Consider the following 26112-nt stretch of genomic DNA (forward strand, 5'->3'; position numbering starts at 1 on the left):
GCTTTATCAGTTTATATAGAATGAGTAACTTGTATTTGTGCAGATTTAATTGTATATTTTCAATGTAGATTTTTTTTTAAAAAGTGTGATATCGTAATAGTGGGAATTCCTGATTATTTATTGATTAGTAAATGCAAATGTCAACATGAAAAAGGGAGTGCATGACACTGACAGCTAACAGGGCAGCACAGGTTGTGCAATCAACTTGACAGTCCAAAATGGTGGTGGCCCGGCTCAGCCCCTGGGAGTTTTGGTTCCATAGAATGAATGGAGTGTCTCCTCTTGGCAAAGACATTTTAGACAGACAATTTAGCAACATTCATACATTTCTATGAAATGAGAACATGTGTATAAGAAACATCATTTCACATTTTATTTCCCCCAGTTGAATTCATGATTACCTTTTAGCAGAACAGTGAACCTAGAACTGAGGTGAAGTTCAATGTAAGCATGTTGACAAACAAGATTAAACGGATAAAAACATGGGTAAGAATCATTATTTCATATTATTCCCCACATATCAGCCTTACACTATTTTGAGCTTCCCCTTCATACTCTTCATCACTCAGACACATCATCCATACTGTACAGTAATATGTTGTGTCAGAGTCCGTATGAATGAACAAAGTTTACTGTACCATGATAGACATGTGTTCGAAACAATTTCTAAAATATTCATGTAAAAAAAATGATGATTGCTGAATCTATAGATTTCAGAAATGTGAAGCCTTATGTTAATAACCACATGTAATGTCAGCCATTTACAGGCCATTTCTTTCCTTGTTGAAAGAAATTAGTTTGAATTTGTTTCTTCATGCTATTCAGTGCATTGTCATACAGTATAAATGCAATGCAAGTCCAGGTAAATTCATACACTACGCTAAGGTGGAAAAGCGCTATATAAGTGCAGTCCATTTACCATTTAGTATAGTTAAGTAGCAACAAATTACAACATTTCTCAGCATATAAAAACACAATTGCCAAACAGAAAACATGATCTCAACCGGGGAAACCAGTTTTGGTGACTGGGTCATCATACAGCAATGAGCGTCAAACGGTTTTGTTGTCTGTGTTTTGATCTGTGAACAAGACGATAGATTTCAGTTTTGTCCTCAGCTGTTTGGCCTCTGGTCGGTCCTCAGGCTTTTCACACAGCATCGACTCAATCAGCTTTCTCTGCAACACAACAGGAAACTATCAGGATCTACTGAAATGCACTGGTGGAATGAATAGCCTTAAGCATTGCAATTATATACAGCATGTTGTTCTATTGGAAGTCCCTGCTCTTTAAGTCAAACTACCTCAAGGCTTACGAACTGTTGTGGAAACATCTGACTCCTTACATCACGCCACATCTGTACATGGAATATAGACAATGCGATAAGGAGAAGTTGCTTTAACTCACTTACAATCCGTCAAATAAGGCAGAGAAAGAGGACAATGCTGATGTACAATTATGAGCATCAATATGTAAGATGGTGTCGTGAGAGGGGCTGGTAAGATTCACCTTTTCTTTTTCCATACCAGTGGAAATTTTCCAAAGGAGCTCAAAGAAGATCAAACCCAAAGCAAAGATGTCCACCTTTCTGTCGTAAGTACTCAAGTTCAACTGTAAAACATACTGTACATGTAAATATACTGTAAAACATATTGCAACATATATATGTAAAACATACTGTACATGTAGCACTCACAACACGCAACGGAATCAAAATGTTTGAATTTCAGTCCTCTTGGCTTGGATATACAGTACAAACGAAAACACTATCCCATCAGCACTGAACATCTTCAACAGTTGCAAATGCTGATATCTGAATAAACTGGAAGCTCCTGAGTATAAAGAGATAATATGACATGAGAAGAGATTACGGTTTGTTAAAAAAAAAAAGTTACCTGTTCAGGTGCCATGTAGGACTTAGTCCCAGTGCGTTTGGTTCTCTCAAGGAGACTCTGATCATTGTCATCATCCTCTGCAGTCACCAGTCCAAAGTCCCCAATCTTTACCTCTCCGTCACTCCCAAACATGATGTTTGGAGGCTGGTGAAGACAATCAAAAAAACAAATATGACTTTGATTGATTGATCTTATTTTATTTATGGATATAGCAGACAAAGAATCCAACAGATAACATGTAAACATCTATTTCCAACATGCTCCCTGATCATAACCAAGCCAGTTCCAGCCTGGCTTATGTGCGTGGCTGGCTTGTTTCTGTTCAGGACTGGTAGGACAGAAGCTAGTCATGCCTCTGAAATAGCTGTGAATTGAAATGACATGAAGTAATGTCTGATAAATTAAGATAGGTCTTGTTGCCTGGACACACCAGTTCCAATGCTTCCAATGCTAATCCAGCACAATAAGAGCGGGATAGCAGTTAGCTCATGAGCTCACAACAACTAGCAGCAGCTTCCATAACATTAATACGAGGCTGAAGTAGGGCTGCACGATTATGACAAAAGAGAATAATTGCGATTATATGCTTCAAAATGGTAATTGCGATTAATAATTGCGATTAATATTTCAAAGTAATAGCTTTAGCTCTGCACAGTTTGCATATGACCTGCTGGGCTTGAGCGACATCATCTTTTTCATAACCAAAATGCTCCCAAATCACAGACCTTGATCCCTTTCTTGCTACTAACTCACTGACCTTGTTTTCGCTCATTTTTTCACTACTCACGGCTGCAGGTACTCTTGTGACACTTGTCTTGACCTACTGCTATCTGTCTTCTCAGTGAAATTGCTGCGCACAGCGCACTCAGCAGGAACATATGTGATTGGTCAGACAGCATAAGCGCCTGTGATTCGTCCGTGTAGTCCTAGCACACTCAATTCAAAGCAAAATTATTAATCACATTAATTGCGGCCTTTTGCGATTAGTTAATCGCAGAGGTCATAATCGCGATTTCGATTAATTCACGGTTAATTGTGCAGCCCTAGGCTGAAGTTAGAACCCGTTTCTCAGAACCCGTTTGGAATTATCCCTTCCACCTTAAAAAAAAAGGTTCAAATCGGGATTGAATCAAGATTAAAAGAAAACTACCCAAAATGTCACGGGTTCTATACTACACAGTGGTAGTAGACCCCCTCCCGGTCTGACTTGTGGAGTTTCACGAGATTCTGATGTGGCATTTCAAAATAAAAGCCTTTTAAAGTCTCAAAAACTGCTTAAATCAGGATTAAAAGAAAACTACCCAAGATGCCATGGGTTCTATGCTACACAGTGGTAGTAGACCCCCTCCCGGTCTGACTCGTGGAGTTTCAAGAGATTCGGATGTGGCATTTCAAAATAAAAACCTTCTAAAGTCTCAAACTGCTTAAATCAGGATTAAATCAGGATTAAAAGAAAACTACCCAAGATGCCACGGGTTCTATGCTACAAAGTGGTAGTAGACCCGCTCCCGGTCTGACTCGTGGAGTTTCACGAGATTCTGATGTGCCATTTCAAAATAAAAGCCTTCTAAAGTCTCAAAAACTGCTTGAATCAGGATTAAATCAGGACTAAAAGTCCACTAATTAATACAGTGCACACTGTTCGTCTCATTGTGTTTTCCCTTTTTCCTTTCTTTCATGCAACCTTTTATGTTTAAAACTCTTGTGAAAACTTTAAAATCTCTTCTCTATGTAATATGGTTAGCCGACATGTGTTTTAAATCTTAGGCTACCATTGGCTATATCAATCTAATCCGAATGGATTATTTTTATAATATGAATGATGTGGTGGATTTAGCCTATATAGCACTTTTCACAGAATCAATGGTCCTTTAATTTAAACTTTTACATTTAAATTTTTTACTGCACAGTTAGTTAGGCTAGTTGATGTTTTCAGCTGCGTAAGAGGGATAACCGGGATTAGATCCTATATAGGACAGTGACAGCGCAGTATGGAATAGGCCAAGATATAGCCTATATATATATATATATATATATATATATATATATATATATATATATATATATATATATATAATGATTTTGATGTAGGTACTTAGTATAGAACCTGTGGCATTATGGGTAGTTTTCTTTTAATCCTGATTTAATCCTGATATAAGCAGTTTTTGAGAATTTAGAAGGCTTTTATTTTGAAATGGCACATCAGAATCTCGTGAAACTCCACAAGTCCGACTGTGCGGGGGTCTTATACTACTTTGTGGTATAGAACCCGTGGCATTATGGGTAGTTTTCTTTTAATCCTGACGTTTTTGATATTTTAGAAGGTTTTTATTTTGAAATGGCACATCAGAATCTTGTGAAACTCCACGAGTCGGACTGGGATGGGGTATCCTACCACTGTGTAGTATAGAACCCGTGGCATTATGGGTACTTTTCTTTTAATCCCGCTTTAAGCAGTTTGAGACTTTAGAAGGCTTTTATTTTGAAATGGCACATCAGAATCTCGTGACACTCCACGAGTCCGACTGTGAGGAGGTCTCCTACCACTGTGTAGCATAGAACCCGTGGCATCTTGGGTAGTTTTCTTTTAATCCTGATTAAATCCTGTTTTAAGCAGTTTGAGACTTTAGTAGGCTTTTATTTTGAAATGGCACATCAGAATCTCGTGAAACTCCACGAGTCAGACCGGGAGGGGGTCTACTACCACTGTGTCGCATAGAACCCGTGGCATCTTGGGTAGTTTTCTTTTAATCCTGATTTAATCCTGATTTAAGCAGTTTTGGGTAGTTTTCTTTTAATCTTGATTCAATCCCGATTTGAACCTTTTTTTAAGGTGTGTAGCACCCGATAATGTAATAATTAACTGATAATGTAATAACGCCTGATAATGTAATGTAAGTTTGACTTAACTCAATCGAAAATGTAATAAAACCTGATAATGTAATAACTTAACCAATAATGTAATAACATTTCCTGACTGATAATGTAATACCATTTTTCTGATAATGTAGGCTAATACCTTATTACATTATTGGTCAAGTTATTACATTATCAGGTGGGTCTTTTTTTTTCAAAACTGGTAACGTAATACTTTACTGATAATGTAATAATCTAAAAAAGCGAATGAATACTGCTGTTAGGGTACTTTGTGGTATATTTTGGCGTACTTTGTGGTACTTGTGGTATACATATATGTGTCTTATGATACTTTGCAGTATACTTTTGGGTGCTTTGAGGTACTTTTGTGATATACTTTGGGGTACTCTGTGGTATACTTTGCAGTACTTTGTGGTATACTTTGGGGTACACAGCAATACTTTGCAGTACTCTGCAGTATACTTTAGGGTACTTTGAGGTACTTTGATATTTTGCAGTAGTTTGCAGTAAACGTTGGGGTACTTTGCAGTACTTTGCGGTACTTTGCGGAATACTTTGAGGTACTTTGTGGTGTGCTTTGGAGTACTTTGCGGTCCTTAGTGGTATACTTTGTGGTACTTTGTGGTACTCTGCAGTACTTTGCAGTATACTTTGCATTATACTTTGGGGTACTTTGTAGTACTTTGTGGTATACATTGAGGTACTTACCCATACTTTGCAGTAATGTGTGGTCATTTGTGGTACTTTGTGGTATACGGAGGTACTTTGCACTATGCTTTGGGGTACTTTGCTGTACTTTGTGGTATACTTTGTGCAGTACTTTGTGGTATACTTTGGGGTACACAGCAATACTTTGCAGTACTCTGCAGTATACTTTGGGGTACTTTGATATTTTGCGATAGTTTGCAGTAAACATTGGGGTACTTTGCAGTACTTTGCGGAATACTTTGAGGTACTTTGTGGTGTGCTTTGGAGTACTTTGCAGTACTTAGTGGTATACTTTGGGGTACTTTGTGGTACTCTGCAGTACTTTGCGTTATACTTTGGGTACTTTGCGTTATACTTTGGGGTACTTTGTAGTACTTTGTGGTATACATTGAGGTACTTACCCATACTTTGCAGTAATGTGTGGTAATCTGTGGTACTTTGTGGTATACGGAGGTACTTTGCACTATGCTTTGGGGTACTTTGCGGTACTTTGTGGTATACTTTGGGGTTTACTTTGCTGTATACTTTGGGATACTTTGCTGTATACTTCGGGGTACTTTGTGGTATTTTGCAGTATTTTGCAGTACTTTGCATTATACTTTGGAGTACTTTGCAGTACTTTGTGGTATACTTTGGAGTACTTTGAGGTACTTTGTGGTATACTTTGGAGTACTTTGAGATACTTAGTGATTAGTAGGGCCCTTCAAAAAGGGGTTCAGTATTTTATCTTAACCTATATAGTAGGAGACAGGATTTAATTTAAGACATAGTTTTAACTATATGAATTGAAAGCAAAATGTATGAGGCAAATTATGTGAGGCTGCTGTTCATAAACTATAGTTAAGAGCTGCTATCCATTGACTATATTTCAGATTGCAATACCATAACTCCCCCGATACCCATCTCCAAACTCAGCAACTGTCTCAACACTGGAGACAGTCAACCTCTCACCCTCAACACTGGAGAAAGTCACCCTCTCACCCTCAACACTGGGCTGTTTCATATCCTCTGTACAAACACGACTGCATAGTTACCTACAATTCCAGCTCAATTATCAGTTCACTGATGACAGCTGCAGTAGGCCTGATCTCCAACACTCTCTACAGTGACTTGTCCTGCATGGTGTTGCTTCCATAGCATGTTGGTAGTGTTGATGTTCTCAGTCAGACGCCCTCTGAATCATGCATATACGGGGATGTTTGTTGTCCATGTCTGGTCCTTGGTGATCTGTACATCAACATACTGTACTTGTAAATACACTGTCTCCACAGGGGTCCCACTGCTGTTCAGGCAATTGGCCGCTCCTGCTACCTGCTAGTCCACTAGAATCACTTTCATCTTCCTGCTTCCTGCTGTAGTCCACTAGCATCTCCATTATCTTACTGACGTTCAGGTGGAGGTTGTTGCCCTGACAACATTTAGTTTGGCACTCCACCCCCTCCACGAAGGTCTTCTCATTATTGTTGGAGATTAGGCCTACCGCAGCTGTGTCATCAGTGAATTGATAATTGAGCTAGAATTGTAGGTACAGTAACTATACAGTCATGTTTGTACAGAGGATACGAAAAAGCCCAGTGTTGAGGGTGAGAGGGTGACTTTCTCCAGTGTTTAGGGTGAGAGAAGATGAGGTGTGGCTGCCCACTCTCACCACCTGAGGTCTGCCCGCCAGGAAGTCCAGGATCCACCTGTGCAGGAAGGGTTTAATCTCCAATCTCCATCCTGCATTTGGAGATGAGTATGGGGAAGTTGTGTGGGCATTACTGTGCAGGGTTGTGTGATGTGTAGTGCAGTAGATCTGTGGTAGTAGTGCTTGTAGTTAGTGCATGCTGCATGCCGCTTCTGCTTGCCACTCTGCTTTCAGCTACCGCCGCCAGATAGCCCTCCTTATGGAGGGTGAAAAGAGGAGCCGAGTGCGTAAGTCTTCTGCCAGTACAAAGCCACTCCACCGCCAAGACTCCTACAGTGCCTCCCCGCGGCCACACATGGTAAATGTGTAACTCGCGGTCCCAGGCTAAACTGTAGGGGATCTCGGTGTGTGGACACGCACTGGCTCCTGCCAACCACTGTCCCAGCTATGGGCAAATAGCATGGGCAGATGTGGCTCACAGCCATAGTAGGCAACCCATCTAGGAGAAGGTCACTCCGAACAAAAACCACAGGTGCTGCTTGTGCCTGGCTCCACACCGTATACCATCTGGAGAAGTGGAGCAAGGGCGGATGAGGGTTTAAAGCCCAAAACGGCCAGAGTAGGGCTGTGAGGAGTTGCGCCCCACGTCCTTAACCAGCAAAAAGCCCTGATGGAAGAACACTGAAGAGATACCCAGCCCGGAGGAAACCCGGAGCCCCCGTCTGGAGCCAGGCCCGGACGGAGGGCCCGTCTGCGAGCGCCTGGTGGCTGGGCTTTTCATGGAGCCCGACCGGGCCCAGCCCGAAAGACCAACGTGGAAACAACATCTCCGTTTCATCCGTTCCGTGGACCCACCACCCGTGGGAGGAACTGTCGGGGTCGGGTGCGCTGCCAACTAGGTGGCAGTGAAGGCGGAGGGCACTGACGGACCGGACCCAGGCGGCAAAGGATGGCTCTGGGGACATGGAACGTGACATCACTGGGGGGGAAGGAGCCGGAGCTTGTGAGGGAGGTGGAGCGATACTAATTACACCTGGTGGGGCTAACCTCCACGCACAGCACCGGCACCGGAACCAAACTCCTGGATAGGGGTTGTACTTCTCCGGAGTTGCTTATGGTATGGAGCGTAAGGCAGGTGTGGCTATACTAGCTAGCCCCCAGCTAAGCGCCTCTGTGCTGGAGTTCACCCCAGTGGACGAGAGGGTCGCCTCCGTGCGCCTTAGGACTGTGGGGGGGGGGACTCTGACTGTGGTTTGTGCTTATGCACCGAACAGCAGTTCAGAGTACTCGGCCTTCCTGCAGACCCTAAGTGGAGTCCTATTTGGGACTCCTGCAGGGGACTCCACTGTCCTATTGGGGGACTTCAATGCACACATGGGCAATGATGGAGAAACTTGAAGGGGTGTGATTGGGAGGCATGGCCACCACGATCTGAACCCGAGTGGTGTTTTGTTGTTGGACTTCTGTGCTAGTCACGGTTTGTCCCTAATAAACACCATGTTTGAACACAAGGATGCCCACAAGAACACCTGGCATCAGAAAACCTTAGGCCGAAGGTCGATGATCGTTTTCGTTATTGTATCATCTGATCTGAGGCCATGTGTTTTGGACACTCAGGTGAAGAGAGGGGCAGAGCTGTCCACTGATCACCATCTGGTGGTGAGCTGGTTTTCGATGGCAGAGGAAGCCTCTGGACAGACCTGGAAAACCCAAGTGTGTAGTGAGGGTTAACTGGGAACGTCTGGAGGAAGAGCCTGTCCGGAGAGATTTCAATTGCCACCTCCGGCGGAGCTTCTCAGGCATCCCTGTGGAGGTTGGGGACATCGAACATGAGTGGTCGGTGTTCAAAGCCTCCATTGCTGAAGCTGCGGCTGGGAGCTGTGGCCTGAGGGCCATAGGTACTTCAAGGGGCGGTAACCCCCAGACACCGTGGTGGACACGGGGGGTCAGGGAAGCCGTCCGACTGAAGGAGGAGGCCTTCCGGGATATGTTAGCCTGGAGGACCCCAAAAGCAGTTGCAGGGTATCGACTGGCCCGGAGGGCTGCAGCTTCGGCCGTGACCTAGGCAAAGCAGCGGGTGTGGGAGCAGTTCGGAGGAACCATGGAGAAGGACTTTCTGTTGGCACCAAGGTGTTTCTGGAAGACCATCAGACACCTCAGGAAGGGAAAGTGGAGGACCATCCAAGCTGTATACAGCAAGGATGGGACACTGCTGACCTCAACTGAGGAGGTTGTTGAGCGTTGGAAGGAGCAATTTGAGGAACTCCTGAACCCGACTAATCCACCCTCTACGATTGAGGCAGAGCCGCAAGATGATGGGGGGTCATCGTCAATTTCCCTGGAGGAGGTCACTGACGTAGTCAAACAACTCCACAGTGGCAAAGCCCCAGGGACTGATGAGATCCGTCCAGAAATGCTGAAGGCACTGGGTGTTGAGGGGCTGTCTTGGTTGACACGCCTCTTTAACATTGCGTGGAAGTCTGGGTCAGTGCCAAAGGAGTGGCAGACTGGGGTGGTGGTCCCAATATTCAAAAAAGGGGACCAGAGGGTGTGTGCCAATTACAGAGGCATCACATTACTCAGCCTCCCAGGGAAAGTGTACTCCAAGGTGCTGGAAAGGAGGGTCCGGCCGATAGTCGAACCTCAGATTGAAGAGGAACAATGTGGAGTTCATCCTGGTCGCGGAACCACCAGCCATCCAATCCCTGTACACTCAGAGCAAGAGCTGTGTCCGTGTTCTTGCAGTAAGTCAAGATTTTCATGGACAGGATATTGAGGCGTAGCCGTGGGGAGGTGGGTTTGCAGTTTGGTGAGCTGGGGATCGCGTCGCTGCTGTTTGCAGATGATGTGGTCCTGATGGCATCATTGGCCTGCGACCTCCAGCACTCTCTGGATAGGTTCGCAACTGAGTGTGAAGCGGCTGGGATGAGAATCAGCACTTCTAAATCTGAGGCCATGGTTCTCAGCAGGAAACCGGTGGTCTGTCCGCTTCGAGTAGGAAATTAGTCCTTACCCCAAGTGAAGGAGTTCAAGTATCTGGGGGTCTTGTTCACGAGTGAGGGAACCATGGAGAGGGAGTTTGGCTGGAGAATCGGAGCAGCTGGTGCGGTTCTGCAGTCGCTTTACCGCACTGTTGTGACGAAAAGAGAGCTGAGCCAAAAGGCAAAGCTCTCGATCTACTGGTCTATCTTCGTCCCCACCCTCACCTATGGTCATGAAGCATGGGTCATGACCGAAAGAACGAGATCACGGATACAAGTGACCGAAATTAGTTTTCTCCAGAGGCTGGCTGGGGTCTCCCTGAGAGATTGGGTGAGAAGTTCAGTCATCCAGGAGAGACTCAGAGTAGAGCCACTGCTCCTTTGCGTTGAAAGGAGCCAGTTGAGGTGGTTCGGGTACCTAGTTTGGATGCCTCCTGGGAGGTGTTCCAGGCGTGTCCGGCTGGGAGGAGGCCACGGGCAGACCTGCAAACTCTGGAGTAGTGAAAAAGGTGACGACATACAAAACTAAAACCCTCTAGATTCACTGAAACTACCATGGTTAACATAAAAAATGTGGTTGTAGCCAAAAGGTGACAAGTTTGCAGGTCTGCACGGGGTAGACCCAGGACTAGGTGGCGGGACTACATCTCCGCACTGGCCTGTGAGCGGCTAAAGATTCCCCAGGCAGAGCTGGTTGATGCTGCTAGGGAAAGGGATGTCTGGGGCCCCCTGCTGGAACTGCTGCCTCCGCGACCCGACCCCAGATAAGCGGATGAAGATGGATGGATGGATGGATGGATGGATGGATGGATGGATGGATGATGGATGGATATGGGGGAGTTATGGTATTGCAATCTGAAATATAGTCGATGGATAGCAGCTCTTAACTATAGTTGATGAACAGCAGCCTCACATAATTTGCCTCATACACTTTGCTTTCAATTCATAATATTAAATCAGTTCCTGTCTCCTACTATATAGGCTAAGATAAAATACTGAACCCCTTTTTGAAGGGCTTACTAATCACTAAGTACCTCACTCTAAAGTATACCACAAAGTACCTCAAAATACTCCAAAGTATACCACAAAGTACTCCAAAGAATAGCGCAAAGTACTGCAAAATACCACAAAGTACCCCAAAGTATACAGCAAAGTACTGCAAAGTACCACAAAGTACCCCAAAGTATACCACTAAGTACCGCAAAGTACTCCAAAGCACACCACAAAGTACCTCAAAGTATTCTGCAAAGTATCGCAAAGTACCCCAACGTTTACTGCAAACTACAGCAAAATATCCAAGTACCTCAAAGTACCCCAAAGTATACTGCAGAGTACTGCAAAGTATGGCTGTGTACCCCAAAGTATAATTCAAAGTATCATAAGACACACTAAAGTATACACAAGTACCACAAAGTACGCCAAAGTATACCACAAAGGACCCTAACAGTATTATTCATTCGCTTTTTTAGATTATTACATTATCAGTCAAGTATTACGTTACCAGTTTTGAAAAAAAGATCCACCTGATAATGTAATAACTTGACCAATATTGTAATAAGGTATTACATTATCAGAAAAATGGTATTACATTATCAGTCAGGAAATTTTATTACATTATTGGTTAAGTTATTACATTATCAGGTTGTATTACATTTTCGATTGAGTTAAGTCAAACTTTTATTACATTACCAGGCGTTATTACATTATCAGTTAATTATTACATTATCGGGTGCTACATGCCCTCTTGCTTGCATGGGAGATTCTGGATGTTTTATTTGCATGTCCCGCACTCACAGTCTAAGTTTGTTGTCAAGAGGACACACTTCCGGGGAAAAAACCTGGGAGCACGGCAGTAAGGATATTGAGAGACATCCATACGCTGTGAACAATAATCAATAATAATATTTTGAGCTGTAAACAAACGCATAACACATCGTTGTTTATCCAGTTTCATATGACCATCCGCTATGAATGAGCAGTGGCTCATAGGCCAGGATTCTCCAAAATTCTAAAACACACCCCCAAGCCTACTTGACCTCACAGACTGACCTAGGGGCTTGGTTTTATCATACAGTACAGGGTATGAGATGAGACAAAAAGCAAGTCAAGTTAAACAGTGCAAGTGTGTGTGTGTGTGTGTGTGTGTGTGTGTGTGTGTGTGTGTGTGTGTGTGTGAGTGAGTGAGTGAGTGTCTGTGTGTCTGGGATGAGACAGGGCTGGGATGAGACAGGGTTGGGGGATGAGACAGGGCTGGGATGAGACAGGGCTGGGATGAGACAGGGCTGGGGGATGAGACAGGGCTGGGGGATGAGACAGGGCTGCGGTGGGATGAGACAGGGTTGGGGGATGAGACAGGGCTGGGGGATGAGACAGGGCTGGGGTGGGATGAGACAGGGCTGGGATGAGACAGGGTTGGGGGATGAGACAGGGCTGGGGTGGGATGAGACAGGGCTGGGGGATGAGACAGGGCTGGGGTGGGATGAGACAGGGCTGGGATGAGACAGGGTTGGGGGATGAGACAGGGCTGGGATGAGACAGGGCTGGGGGATGAGACAGGGCTGGGGTGGGATGAGACAGGGCTGGGGGATGAGACAGGGCTGGGGGATGAGACGGGGGGGGGGGACCGTGATCAGAGAGGACACCCTCTGTTTGAGATGGGCTCTCTCTCACGCCGCCATCGCCCCCTCGCCATCGGACGGGCGAGACATGCGCGTAGCTAGCGCAGAGAAAGAGAGAGGGAGGGGATGAAGAGGACTGGGGATGAGAGAGCCAGGATGGCTCAAACATAAAACTATGTGATAAAAGAGAGGTCGTCACAGAAAGAAAACGGGAGTGTGTGTGTGTGTGTGTGTGTGTGTGTGTGTGTGTGTGTGTGTGTGTGTGTGCGTGTGTGTGTGTGTGAAAGACAAAACACCAGTGCTGCTCTCAGAGCGGTGTTATCTGCACTGCAGAATGTCCCTGGATCTGACGTATTACTCATATTCATGTAGGCTTTACTTTGAGGTCTCGGTTAATATTATTCACATTTATGTTATATTGTTTAGTCAGGAACTTGGGAGCTGATAAGCAACTGTTGCATAATATGGCCACAAAAAAAAAAAAAAACTATTTATAGTCTCTGCTCATTGATTCAATCCTTAATAGCATAAAATCATAATAAAATACACAATATGTTAATTGCAAAAGCTGAAGGTTTATTTAAATTCCTCCTTCATAGCAGCCAATGGTGGCAATTATCGACGCCGGTAGCCCTTCCCCCTGCCCCCACGGCGACGGCAGCTGAGGCTGGGCTCCCGGAGGATCAGCAGGGCAGAGGAAGAGCGATCAGCCTCTTCCAGAAGGGCTGCCTTCCTCCTCTCCTCCTTTATTGCGTTCCTCATTCGCTAAGGAAGAAAAAAAAACAGAGCATGAACACTTGGCAAGTACACCGTTGCTTAACCTGCCCCTCATGTTTCCTTACGATCGCCATTGCGTAATACCATGCCTACCTTGGACATCTTCTTGTTCTTCCTTCTGATAGGACCACTCAGCCACGACAGGGCTCTGTTGAACCCTAACAGCATCTTTGCAGGCCAGTCTTTGAATATGGAATTTGCATGGAGTTCCAGCACCACAGCACTGGTCCACAGTGCCAGACACAGAATGAGATTCCAAGAGGTCCCAGCACTCATTTCACTGTTCTGGAGTCTGACTCTTGTTCTTTTCTTATTCTTAAGCCAGACAGGGTGTTCACATCTTCAGGTTTGAGGGTCTCAGTTTGTCTGAGGGTCTCAGGTTGGGTGAGGGTCTCAGTTTGTTTGAGGGTCTCAGGTTGGGTGAGGGTCTCAGGTTTGAGGGTCTCAGGTTTGAGGGTCTCAGGTTGGGTGAGGGTCTCAGGTTTGAGGGTCTCAGGTTTGAGGGTCTCAGGTTCGGTGAGGGTCTCAGGTTTGAGGGTCTCAGGTTGGGTGAGGGTCTCAGTTTGTCTGAGGGTCTCAGGTTTGAGGGTCTCAGGTTCGGTGAGGGTCTCAGTTTGTCTGAGGGTCTCAGGTTGTTTGAGGGTCTCAGGTTTGAGGGTCTCAGGTTCGGTGAGGGTCTCAGTTTGTCTGAGGGTCTCAGGTTTGAGGGTCTCAGGTTCGGTGAGGGTCTCAGTTTGTTTGAGGGTCTCAGGTTGGCTGAGGGTCTCAGGTTGGCTGAAGGTCTCAGTTTGTCTGAGGGTCTCAGGTTGGCTGAGGGTCTCAGGTTGTTTGAGAGTCTCAGGTTGGCAGAGGGTCTCGAGAGCATCTTGTGGTTGTAGCTGGTTGTTTGGTGCTGTTGTCGCCATCTTGGTTGCACTGCTTACGTCGTCAGAGAATGAGATGTTTGGTAACTGTAGGCTGAAGCAGTCCAGGGTGGCAGAAAACTGTCCAGTCACGACAGCTGGCAGGCCTATAAGGCTGTTCAGAACATTCTCGAGGTCTGGAGGCTTGCGCATTGCGGATGCTATTAGCAGAGCCGCTGTAAAGATCAACTTGAGTTTTTGAAAATCCATTGTGAAGGTACTGCTAAAAAAAGAAGTGGCCTCATACTGGAGAGCTTGTTAAGTTGTGAGTCCTTCAGAATGTTCCCAGGGTGCAATGGAATTCCAAAATGAATCTATATTGTATGACATCATAATGCATTCACTGTTTGTTTCTGTTTGTTCTGAGCATTCCAAAACCCTACCAGCTCATGGGCAAAACATTAAGGAAGTTAAATCAAGCACAGCTGCTGACATACTGTACATCACTGCTGCTGCTTATAAGCAGCTAAATGTAGGTTTGACAAAGCTGGCATTAATTGATCGGCTTATCGTTGCTACTGTAGTTTTGTGACATCCCATTAACACCCCTTACAGCCAAGAACAACTGTGTGTAAATTAACATTCTCTGTTTTTATTTTCTTGATTTTGATTATTTTATTTTCATAAATCATTTTTTTCAACCAAATTTCAAATATCAAACTGCAGTTTTATAAAGAAGACTCTTCTTTACTTAATCAAAACAACCGAACTGCAGCCTCTTTAAATATAATCAGTTTAGCTACTGTACTGTAGCTAGAGTACACAATACCTACTGTAGTCATCTAGTGTTCAGCTTGATTCTTGACTCTGCCAGCTTAGCTACTGTACAGTAGATACTTTAGTAACCTTTGATCATTTGAGATGCCCTCTTGCTTGCATGGGACATTCTGCATGTTTTATTTGCATGTCCCGCACTCACAGTCTAAGTTTGTTGTCCAGAGGACACACTTCGGGGACAAAAACTCAAGAGCTTGGGAGCACGGCAGTAAGGATATTGAGAGACATCCATACGCTGTGAACAATAATCAATATTTTGAGGTGTAAACAAACGCATAACACATTGTTGTTTATCCAGTTTCATATGACCATCCGCTATGAATGAGCAGTGGGCTCATAGGTCAGGATTCTCCAAAACTCTAAAACACACCACCAAGCCTACTTGACCTCACAGACTGACCTAGGGGCTTGGTTTTATCATACAGTACAGGGTATGAGATGAGACAAAAAGCAAGTCAAGTTAAACAGTGCAAGTGTGTGTGTGTGTGTGTGTGTGTGTGTGTGCGTCTGAGTGAGTGTCTGTGTGTATGTGGGCGTGTGTGTGTGAGAGCTGAACAGGGCTGGGGGATGAGGCAGGGCTGGGGTGGGATGAGACAGGGCTGGGGTGGGATGAGACAGGGCTGGGGGATGAGACAGGGCTGGGGGATGAGACAGGGCTGGGGTGGGATGAGACAGGGCTGGGATGAGACAGGGCTGGGGTGGGATGAGACAGGGCTGGGGGATGAGACAGGGCTGGGATGAGACAGGGCTGGGGTGGGATGAGACAGGGCTGGGGGATGAGACAGGGCTGGGATGAGACAGGGCTGGGGGATGAGACAGGGCTGGGGGATGAGACAGGGCTGGGGGATGAGACAGGGCTGGGCTGGGATGAGACATGGCTGGGGTGGGATGAGACAGGGCTGGGGGATGAGACAGGGCTGGGCTGGGATGAGACAGGGCTGGGGGATGAGACAGGGCTGTTCCCACTGGCGAGTGCTAATCCTCTTCCTTCTCTCTCACGCCGCCATCGCCCCCTCGCCATCGGACGGGCGAGACATGCGCGTAGCCAGCGCAGAGAGAGAGAGAGGGAGGGAGGGGATGAAGAGGACTGGGGATGAGAGAGCCAGGATGGCTCAAACATAAAACTATGTGATAAAAGAGAGGTCGTCACAGAAAGAAAACGGGAGTGTGTGTGTGTGTGTGTGTGTGTGTGTGTGTGTGTGTGTGTGTGTGTGTGTGTGTGTGTGTGTGTGTGTCAAAGACAAAACACCAGTGCTGCTCTCAGAGCGGTGTTATCTGCACTGCAGAACGTCCCTGGATCTGACGTATTACTCATATTCATGTAGGCTTTACTTTGAGGTCTCGGTTAATATTATTCACATTTATGTTATATTGTTTAGTCAGGAACTTGGGAGCTGATAAGCAACTGTTGCATAATATGGCAAAAAACAAATCTAACTATTTATAGTCTCTGCTCATTGATTCAATCCTTAATAGCATAAAATCATAATAAAATACACAATGTTTGTAGCACCCGATAATGTAATAATTAACTGATAATGTAATAACACCTGATAATGTAATGTAAGTTTGACTTAACTCAATCGAAAATGTAATAAAACCTGATAATGTAATAACTTAACCAATAATGTAATAAAATGTCCTGACTGATAATGTAATACCATTTTTCTGATAATGTAATACCTTATTACATTATTGGTCAAGTTATTACATTATCAGGTGGGTCTTTTTTTTCAAAACTGGTAACGTAATACTTGACTGATAATGTAATAATCTAAAAAAGCGAATGAATACTGCTGTTAGGGTACTTTGTGGTATATTTTGGCGTAGGGAGGGATAACCGGAGAAACTACTCTAGGTGCACTGGCTTACAGCCACGCACAAAAACAGGACAGACAGTAACACATAGCATCCATAAAAACCTCTAAAACAACAAACAGCAAAACTCCAAGGACAACCATAATATTATCTATCTGGTCATCTTACCCCACTGACCTCTAAAACCCCTCTGGAAATTTGAGACCTTTGCAACCCCCACACCCACCCCCCAAAAAACTTCAGCAGCTCCTTTATCAAAATGACTGACCTTGAGGTCCCTGTGAATGAGCTTCTTGGAGTGGATGTACTCGACCCCAAGAAGGATCTGCTGAATAATGTTCAGGCTCTCCTCCCTTCGTCTGGGGTCCCGGTGGGCATTCCTCTCATCTATCCACACTTTCAGGGTCCTCTTGTCGCACAGCTCCATCTGGATGTAGAGGTACTTGGCAGACGAATCGCTGCCGGAACTGGAAACATAGAAAACATTTTTTTAAGTAAATAATAAGTCATCTGAAGTGGCAGTAAAATTTGACATAAATTATGATGACATGTTCTGCTCCTGTTCTGATCCCTCCACACTACTGATCATATAGTACGTATTGAATAAGGAGATTTACTGTGAACTGCTGTAACTGTCTGAGGTGGGGTCACATTTGTACTCTGTGTCGTCAATCCAAGCAGTGAAGTAACGCACAATGTTCGGGTGCTGAAGGTCCGCCAATGCTCCCACCTCCCGCAGAGATTTTCTGAATTAAGCCCAAAAAAATCACTCAATTAAGGAGTATCATCAATAAAATGTAAATATTTCTGTTAAGAATATACAGTGTACAGTAAATTCTACAACTTGCAGCAGTTACTAACGCTTTGCTCCGCACAACCTTCACAGCATAGTATTTTTGCTCCAGTTTTCGAAGAGCCATGTACACATGACCAAAGCCTCCTTTGCCAATGCGTTCGATTGACTCAAAGTCCCTATGGGGAAAATAATAACACACACTATGCATTATGCACCTACAGTACAGTTTTCTTAGCAAATGCATTATGTAATTGAATCATTCACTACCACAGCCTACATTTCACAGGGGTCACTTTTCAGGTGTCACTTGGTGGCATACAGTAGCTGAGTTGTATAGTACCTTGAGAAGACGGATAGGCTGGATGTTTTATCACTTGAAAGATGCAACGAAGTCCTTTTGAAATCTGGGGTGGAGAGGTCCTTTGTATAAATAAATAAAATAAAAAATTTAAATCAGCACTTTTCTCCAGATGAACTGAGCACTGCCTTTAGTGAATAGTAGAGCTGCTGCAAACTTCCCTCATTTTACGTGTGATTAAATGTGATTCTGTTTCTTATTTATTTTTTATACAGACAAAATATATGTGGCACCAGTACCTCTTTACTGTTGATACATACAGGTACAAACTTGAAATTTGCAGCAATTCTGAATGAGACACGGGAGGACAGATAGAGGACATATATTCACATCAATTATATGCAAACAGTAAAACAGATACAACAGGCAATTTCAAAAGCTCAAAATAGAATAAGACTGCTCACTTCCTTTTAGGCTTAACATCTCGAGGGCTTTCTTCCATCTAAGACAAGAATAGCATAAAAAAGTTAATTCAATGCAATGTACAATCAGGATGTACAGCAGGTGGAATAACAGCCCACCAACCTGCCAAGGGACTGCAGATGCGCTCAAAGATATAATCTGGTACGATGCATCAAATGGTGACATCCATCACTCTGTTTTTCTCAAAAACTGTAAAACCTATCAAACCCTACTCCTCCCACATGTTTTGGTCAATTGAAATCTCGATTGCTACACTACATCTTCAGACTGTCCTCCACAAATGATCTTCACAGATTTTTTAAATATCAAAATTTGAGCCCACAGTGCATCAAAACGTTATACTGTAACAGTACTGTATGCAGCTACTGCAAATACTCACTCAATAAATAAATCTCCAATGTTCATGGGAAAAAAAGAAAAAAGAAATATGACATGGTAGATGTAGTGTGACATTTTTCAGAATTTTATCAACACCTGTGCTGTTGATTGTTTGATTGGTTTCCACCCGCCTTTTTAAGTCTGTGTATAGCCTACGTTCTTTGTCTGCTATAGCGGTGCGTTTTCACTGGTGTTGTGCTGTGCCAATTTGTAAGTCTGTAAGCTTGTAAGCTTTGTCTTTTGTTCTCCACTTGTTGAGTGTACACTTTGGCCTTTATTGTTTAGTCTTTGGTTTTGCTTTTTGCCACTCGTGGTGCCTTTATTTTAACAAACATTTTGTGGAAACTGCTGAAACCTCCATGTTACATGCACCTGATTTACAGTACATGCAGTCCTTGTGATTGTGATGTTTAAGTCAGATGTATGAAAACCATCTATGGCTTCTCACATGGCAGGTAGCTCAACAAGAGTTCAAGGCCAGGGGGATGCTGAATAAAAATGCTAATGCATACTCAGGCATTGTGCTGAGTAAAAATATTTTTTTATTGTATTTAGCTGCATAACTTTTATTTGCACATTTAAACTTTTAAAATTTTAACATAGGTCAAAAGGATTTAAGGAACATATTTGTTATTTAATGTATGAAATGTCTCTTTTAATGCTTTTCATGTATTTTTAATATGTGTGTAATCTCGGCTGCATTGCAAATGAGGGAAAACTCAATTGTCCTCCGAGAATAAATAAAGGTTTGATGATGATGATGACATATGGTAGTTGGACTGAACCAATTTCAACCAATAATATGACATCCACCCTCAATCTTCAACTTTCAGCAACACACAGCTAAGATTCATTATATGGCTAGATAACAATAGCATTGCATGTCTTTGGGTGTTGACATTACATTAGTCACTTAGCTGACACTTTAATCCAGAGTGACTTACATAATTGCATTTAACATAGGAAGCTAGTGTACTACTATTCACCAGAACTCACAAGTGCATCTCCTTTCTAAACAAGTGACTAAGTGTATAATCTAGTGCTTAAGGAAAAGTGCAAAAGTAAATAACAAAAAAAAAACAATAGGTGCTTAAGAGGGACAATCCTGGTAGTACTTCTTGAAGAGGTGAGTTTTGAGCCTATGGCGAAATATGAGCAGTCCTTATGTCGGTGGGCAGTTCACTGTGTGGCCAGGACAGAAAAGAGCTGTGACCATGTCACAACCTCAAACCTTGGTCCATCTCCTAACTGTAGCAGTTAACAGGAAAACATTTGCCTGCACCAGTTTGTGTATATATGTGTCTATCTAGACCCTCATATATTTGCCATTTGTCTCCTCCCTCCTCTCACCCAACCCGGCCCGACCCAGTGCTGCTATATCATTTCCTACTATTTCAGAGCCCACTTTTATTTTTTATTTATTTTATTTTTTACAAAGATTTGATTTTATAAGGTCACGGTGCAATGTTCAATGTATTATTACGGCTGCAGGATGAAGCTGTGTGCATTGTACTATACGTGTGATATTTAGCAGAAGCAGGGACTCTACCTTGGGTGGGCTGGATGATTCTTCAAATACAGCTGAATCAGTTGTTGCCGAGCTTTGGAGTGTTGTGTCATAGGACTCTCTGGAAAAATAGAAAACTATCAGTTCAGAGTTTGGAAGTAGACTTCTCCATAAACGTGCTATTCCAGCGGCTCCATGCTCTATTACCATACCGTGTACTTGTAGGCGACGCTCCATCCTCCTCAGAAACATTTGACCTCAAGGACACCTGAAAACAACATAACATTCTGAGTGGTGTAAATCTACTCTATGTGAAAAGTCACTTGTTAACTAACTCCAGTCCAACAAACAGGCTGTGTTACTGTAGATGTACAGAATGTCATATTTGTAAAATCTTCCACTATTATAACATTATGGCCATTGTAGCGGGAGACGACGGTAAATACCTGACTGTTCCAGTCGGACTGTTCTTGAAGAGCCAACCAGGCTTGCTGAGCTGCAGCTTGCTTGGCGCCTTTGGTTGTTTTAGCTACGCCTTCTGGGTACTCTTTATCATCTATAACAACTTTAGAGATAAATCTCAATGGGGAAAAAAACAGGTTAGAATTGTGTGGTGTAATAGATAAATTCAAATGAGTGTATTTTCTGTTGAAGACATTGTGTAAAGTGAGCAGCTGTCCTCTGGTCATTGCCCTGACCCCCTATCTCCAGGCCTTCTGATTGACTTTATGGCAGGAGACCTCCCCAGGGGTCCCCTCCTCCCAACTATCTTTGTATCCCTGTCTTTCACTTGAGCTGTTGACCCTCTGGCCTAGCCTACTCACTGATAATTGGCTAGTGGTATTTGCATATGCAGGTATGGTCACACCCACACTGTTTATAATGCTCTGTTTCCTGATAATCTTTGCATTTGGTGGACATTCCTTTCTCTTTGAGCCCGACTTTGCAAACTCGTAACTTATCTGGAATAAAGGTAACCAGCTTTGACTTTCAAAGATGAACCTTGGCATTCTTGACTACTCTTTTCTTAATTATTAGAATAAATCTATAACAGTGGAGTTGCCATGCTGATGCATTATTGTATAAAGGATTCTCATCATCTCATACTTACTGAGGGTTGTGTGATGGCCCATGCCGATCTACTTTGTAAACTGGATGCCGATTCATTTTCTGACTATAATGGTTGAGAATTCCTATGTAGTTGATCTCTGTAGAATTGTATGGTTTGATTGGAGAATCCATGTTCAAGTGTTCAACCTTCTCACTAGAAAAGAAAAAGAAACACAAATCCAGCTAAACATTAGACAGTTATAAACATCATAAACACAATGAAAATGTACAGCAAAGGGTTTGTATTGCAGGTATAGATTAAAAAAAAAAGAGAAGATTTTAATTATTTTTGACATACCACAGGGCCAAAACATTTGGATTAAATTCCTGGTTTTGAGAAGCGGCAGCAGGATCTACTGTCTTGAGAGAGCCCTTATAAAAACACAGAGACACTGTTTATTTTAATCTGAACAGTTACCTGTGACATAATGTGCCCTGAAACATATTGGCAAGCAAACTAATTTGATTCTTGATCATGTCATCATATCTGGATGGTGATGAATTTACCCCTGTTGTTTGACTCTTGATAATCTCCTGATAGGCCAGCTTCGCTGCCTCCTCCTTGGCCTCCTTCGTTGTGCTCCCAAATGCCGCTGGGAACTCTCTGCCACCAACCACATACTGACAGCATCTATCAAACATCACCACAGACAGGTTTAGATACTGACAGCATTTACCAAATATCACCACAGACAGGTTTAGATACTGACATCTGGAATATGTAGGGGTGGGATGTCTGCTCACCTCCCTGTTCTCTGTAAAGCGCATTGTGTTGCCTCTGGGTATGAAATGCGCTATATAAATAAAGCTTTGATTGATTGATTTGATTGACATGATGTGACATAATCTATTAAAGTCAAAGCTAGAGTGGGCTTCCTGTTTCGCAACAAAGCTTCCTTCACACATTCTGTTGAATACACTCTTGTGAAGATGACCATACTTCCTATGCTGGACTACGGCGAGACAAACTATAAAATGGCATCAGTGTGCCCTTAGGTAACTTGACACATTCTACCACTCAGCCATTCGCTTTGCCACTGTTGCACCCTTCACTACTCACCACTGAGATCTCTATGAACTGATGGACTGGCCCTCCCTTCACACCAGATGGCTTCTTTAATGGCTTCAATTAATTTATAAGACAATTCTGGGAAAGTCAACTCTCTACAACTCATCTCTCCTGCATTTCTCTCACAATGATTACCAAGTTATATTGACTTCATCAGGCTCACCATCTCAAAACCCTGCTCCGTTTTTGGCCGCAAATCCTTCTGTTTTACTTCAGCAAACGATTGGAACACAAATCACAGCACTCACAACTTTCAAACAGAAACTTCAACAGTTCATAGTTTAGCTTGCTGTTGGTCCTGTTGACCCCCCCCCCTTCCTTTCACACACAGCGCTAGTTGACTTTATTTTTATGTATCTTCGCTGTCTTTGTCTTTCGCTGTCAGGTAGCTACAGTCATAGATATATGGGTACAGTAGGCTATGGCGTCCGCTATCGCGTCGGGCCTATCAGATCTGATTCCAAGCTCATTCATGCTCTGAGGAAGGCCTCTGGCCGAAACGTTAGCATGATCCATTGACGGCAAAAATAAAACCGGTGAAATAGAGGATCTGTCCATGTATCTTTTATTGGTGAGTGCTACCATGCATCTTTGATGTCCTTTTTGATGTTTACAATTTTGGTTTAGCACCACAACAAAGTTTATTGTGTGTTGGCTGTAAGCCGACACACCAAGGAGAGGGAATCCTTTTTGTACATGCTTCTTGCGTCTTGTGTCTTTCTTGCGGCATGTTGTTGACCTGCAATTCCATTGCTGCTACCACAAGAGGCAGTAGTCCCAGAACATCAAAACCAAAAGACTCCACTGACCCCTACATGCGTAGTTTCTCTCCCTATCTGTGTGTGTGTACGGGGTGTGCAGGGGGGGGTTGGGGGGCATTGGGAGTAATAACAATGTCAGAGAAGACCCTTTGCAAGACCCCACGGTACGCTACTGCATTATAGACGGACAGTCCTCATTACAATAGGAGTAGGACACTTCAAATCCTATAGTAATTAATTTTTGTATAGGATATGATGCTCTACGCCTATGTGGTTTATTTTCAGTGATTAGACTGACTGTTGACTGGCACAGCTTTAGGTGGTGATGGAGAAATTAGCTTAATGTATTGATGCTTTTTTGTGCGTGACTTACAGTGCCAGCGCACCTAGTATAGCGTTCGTCCGGTCATCACTCCCTCCCTCCCCTCCGTTACTGCGGACAATGTTGGCCTGCATTTCTCTGTTGGCACCACAAGAGGCAGTAGTCTCAGCACACCAAAATCAAGAAGGACACCAAAATCAACCCGCCGATCTACACTGCACAAGTAGAGTAGTGGTGAGAGCATTGGACTCCCACCCTGGAGACTGGGGTTGAAGACCCGGTGGGGATGACTTTATGGGACTATACCCCAAACCTCCACATGTTCATCCTTTCACTCCAACCTTTACCCCTTGCCTTATAGATCAGATCGTGTCCCAACCCCAACCCATATTCTAACCCCAACCCACACTAGGGACTGGAAGAAGGACACCAAAACCCACCCACCGATCTCCACTGCACAAGTAGAGTAGTGGTGAGAGCATTGGACTCCCACCCAGGAGACCGGGGTTCCTGGTGGGGATGACTTTATGTTATCATCAGTGTAACTGCTTTAGCCACTGACCGCTACCATTAATGTTATGGAAGCTGCTGCTAGTTGTTGTGAGCCCATGAGCTAACTGGCTATCCCGCTCTTATTGTGCTGGATTAGCATTGGAACTGATGTGTCCAGGTGACAAGACTTATCTTTATTTATCAAACATTACCGTCCTACCAGTCCCGCACAGAAACAAGCCAGCCAACACACATAAGCCAGGCTTGACCTGGCCTGGTTTTTTGAGGAAGGCGCATCCATTTCTATTGCAACGGGGGTTGCTCCGCTTCGCGTCGTGCCTAACAACGCCCCCTAGCTGTTATAAAATCACTATAACACACGGCCTCTCGTGGTTTATTGCTAAAGTAAATGGGATATTTATTTGTCTTTGGCATGTGAGGCCATGGTATAAGCGGGATAATCAACTCATAGGTGTGCATTAAATGATTTTAAGGCACGACGTGGAGGCGAAGAACCACCCGACATGCCTTAAAACCGTTTAACGCACACCTACTCGTTGATTATCCCGTACGTAGAAAATATATATATATACTGTATATATCACCACAGATTTAATAGGCCTACTTGGCTGTTCGTACACCGTAAACCAGCATGAATAGAGAACTGTGTGAGGGCTCACTGTGAAGTATTGTTGGGCCCCACCCGGGTTGATTCTGAAGCCTTTATAGGGATCCTGTTCTTCTGACCATATTCATTGAGCCAGCATGTGAAGTAAGTGATAGCTGAGACAGGCAATTGAGGGCATTTCGTTGGCAAGTTCTGTTGAGAAAAAAGTTGAAGATACTCTGTAACAATGTAACACCTGTAATGTTGTCAATCAATGCCAGTTCCATACTGTACACATGTCATGCAACATCAATGTGTCTGCTTAAGAAAATACTCTTACTGTATTCGTAGACTCTTTAGTTAGCCTCTCAAAAGCATTTTTAGCAGCATTTTGTTTGGCTTCCTTTTTGCTCCTCCCAGTGCCATCGGGATAGGCCTGACCATTCACTAGCGCCCTTAGGGTGAACCTGAGGAATACATGAACTGCTGAGAAATACAGTAGAGTGGTGTAGTGGAGGGTAAACAGGGTGTACCCGCTTCTTTAAACACCACTAATGTAAAAACTGTAACATTTACCCACTTCCTTAATCAGAGTATACCACTTCTTTAATCACCACACCAGTGGCGATATTTTAATGATAGCTGTTATTTTGCTACAATACGATGTCTTTAAACACCTACGTTTTAATATGATCCGGTCCGTCTGCGCAAACGTCTTCATACTTGAGCCCGGAACGTGTGGCTTGTGCATACTCATTCAGTCGGGCAATGTAATTCTTTGATTCCATCGTAGGTCTTTTTAATAAGTCTTAAATCGAACGTACTGATACCGAAAATATAACCCGAAACAGCTAAACAATTTACATTTGTGCGTTTAAATAAACGCCACAACCATTTGTCATAATAATACTGCGTTAACAGCCCTGGATTTTGCTGAATCAGTCAGTGTGTCACGGCTACTTTCGTTTCGTATTGCTGTAGTCTAGTCTACAGTGTGCCTTCAAACTTTGCCCTGCGCCTGTAATCACTTCCAGTGAAACAGACCTGATACCATTGGCTAGATCCTGCTCTGGGAGGGATCATTCTCGATCATTCTGGATGGATTGGACGCGCAAAGTTTCGTTTTCCTTGTAAATGCACCGCCCACCAGCTCCCAAGTCCTCTGCTGTTTCCAGGATGTGCAACATGCTATGACCAAACATGCAGACCACCTGCGCGCATACACCTACATGTTCTTGGCTGACACTTGCATGGGTCATGTGATCACAAAAAACTGCACGATTTCATGAAATAACATTTGAAACAATTTAT

At 43.8% G+C, this 26112-nt stretch overlaps 1 protein-coding gene across 1 annotated transcript; it reads right to left on the minus strand.

Moving 5' to 3' along the window:
• Positions 1-237: 237 nt before the first annotated feature.
• On the minus strand, positions 238-25762 carry eif2ak2 (eukaryotic translation initiation factor 2-alpha kinase 2). Its single transcript, XM_084449634.1, has 19 exons — positions 25483-25762; positions 25142-25268; positions 24875-25014; positions 22058-22181; positions 21849-21922; positions 21552-21704; positions 20887-21019; positions 20653-20708; positions 20483-20561; positions 18537-18574; positions 18372-18420; positions 18115-18194; positions 17840-17950; positions 17596-17724; positions 17247-17445; positions 1894-2037; positions 1508-1609; positions 1302-1355; positions 238-1176 (listed from the first exon to the last, which is right to left on the minus strand). The coding sequence occupies exons 1-19, from the start codon at positions 25587-25589 to the stop codon at positions 1051-1053; spliced, it is 2025 nt and encodes a 674-aa protein (XP_084305760.1). The 5' UTR covers positions 25590-25762; the 3' UTR covers positions 238-1050.
• Between the last annotated feature and the right edge of the window lie 350 nt (positions 25763-26112).

Source organism: Borostomias antarcticus (genome assembly GCF_949987555.1).
Source record: "Borostomias antarcticus genome assembly, chromosome: 2".
NCBI lineage: Eukaryota > Metazoa > Chordata > Actinopteri > Stomiiformes > Stomiidae > Borostomias > Borostomias antarcticus.

Excerpts from the sequence above, each read along its gene's own strand:
- eif2ak2 (XM_084449634.1), bottom strand. The coding sequence starts at position 25,589 with ATGGAATCAAAGAATTACATTGCCCGACTGAATGAGTATGCACAAGCC. Across the intron at positions 21,705-21,848 it reads CCAAATGTTTTGGCCCTGTG|TGAGAAGGTTGAACACTTGA; the intron begins GTATGTCAAAAA and ends TTTCTTTTCTAG. Across the intron at positions 1,177-1,301 it reads AACAGTTCGTAAGCCTTGAG|AGAAAGCTGATTGAGTCGAT; the intron begins GTAGTTTGACTT and ends GTTGTGTTGCAG.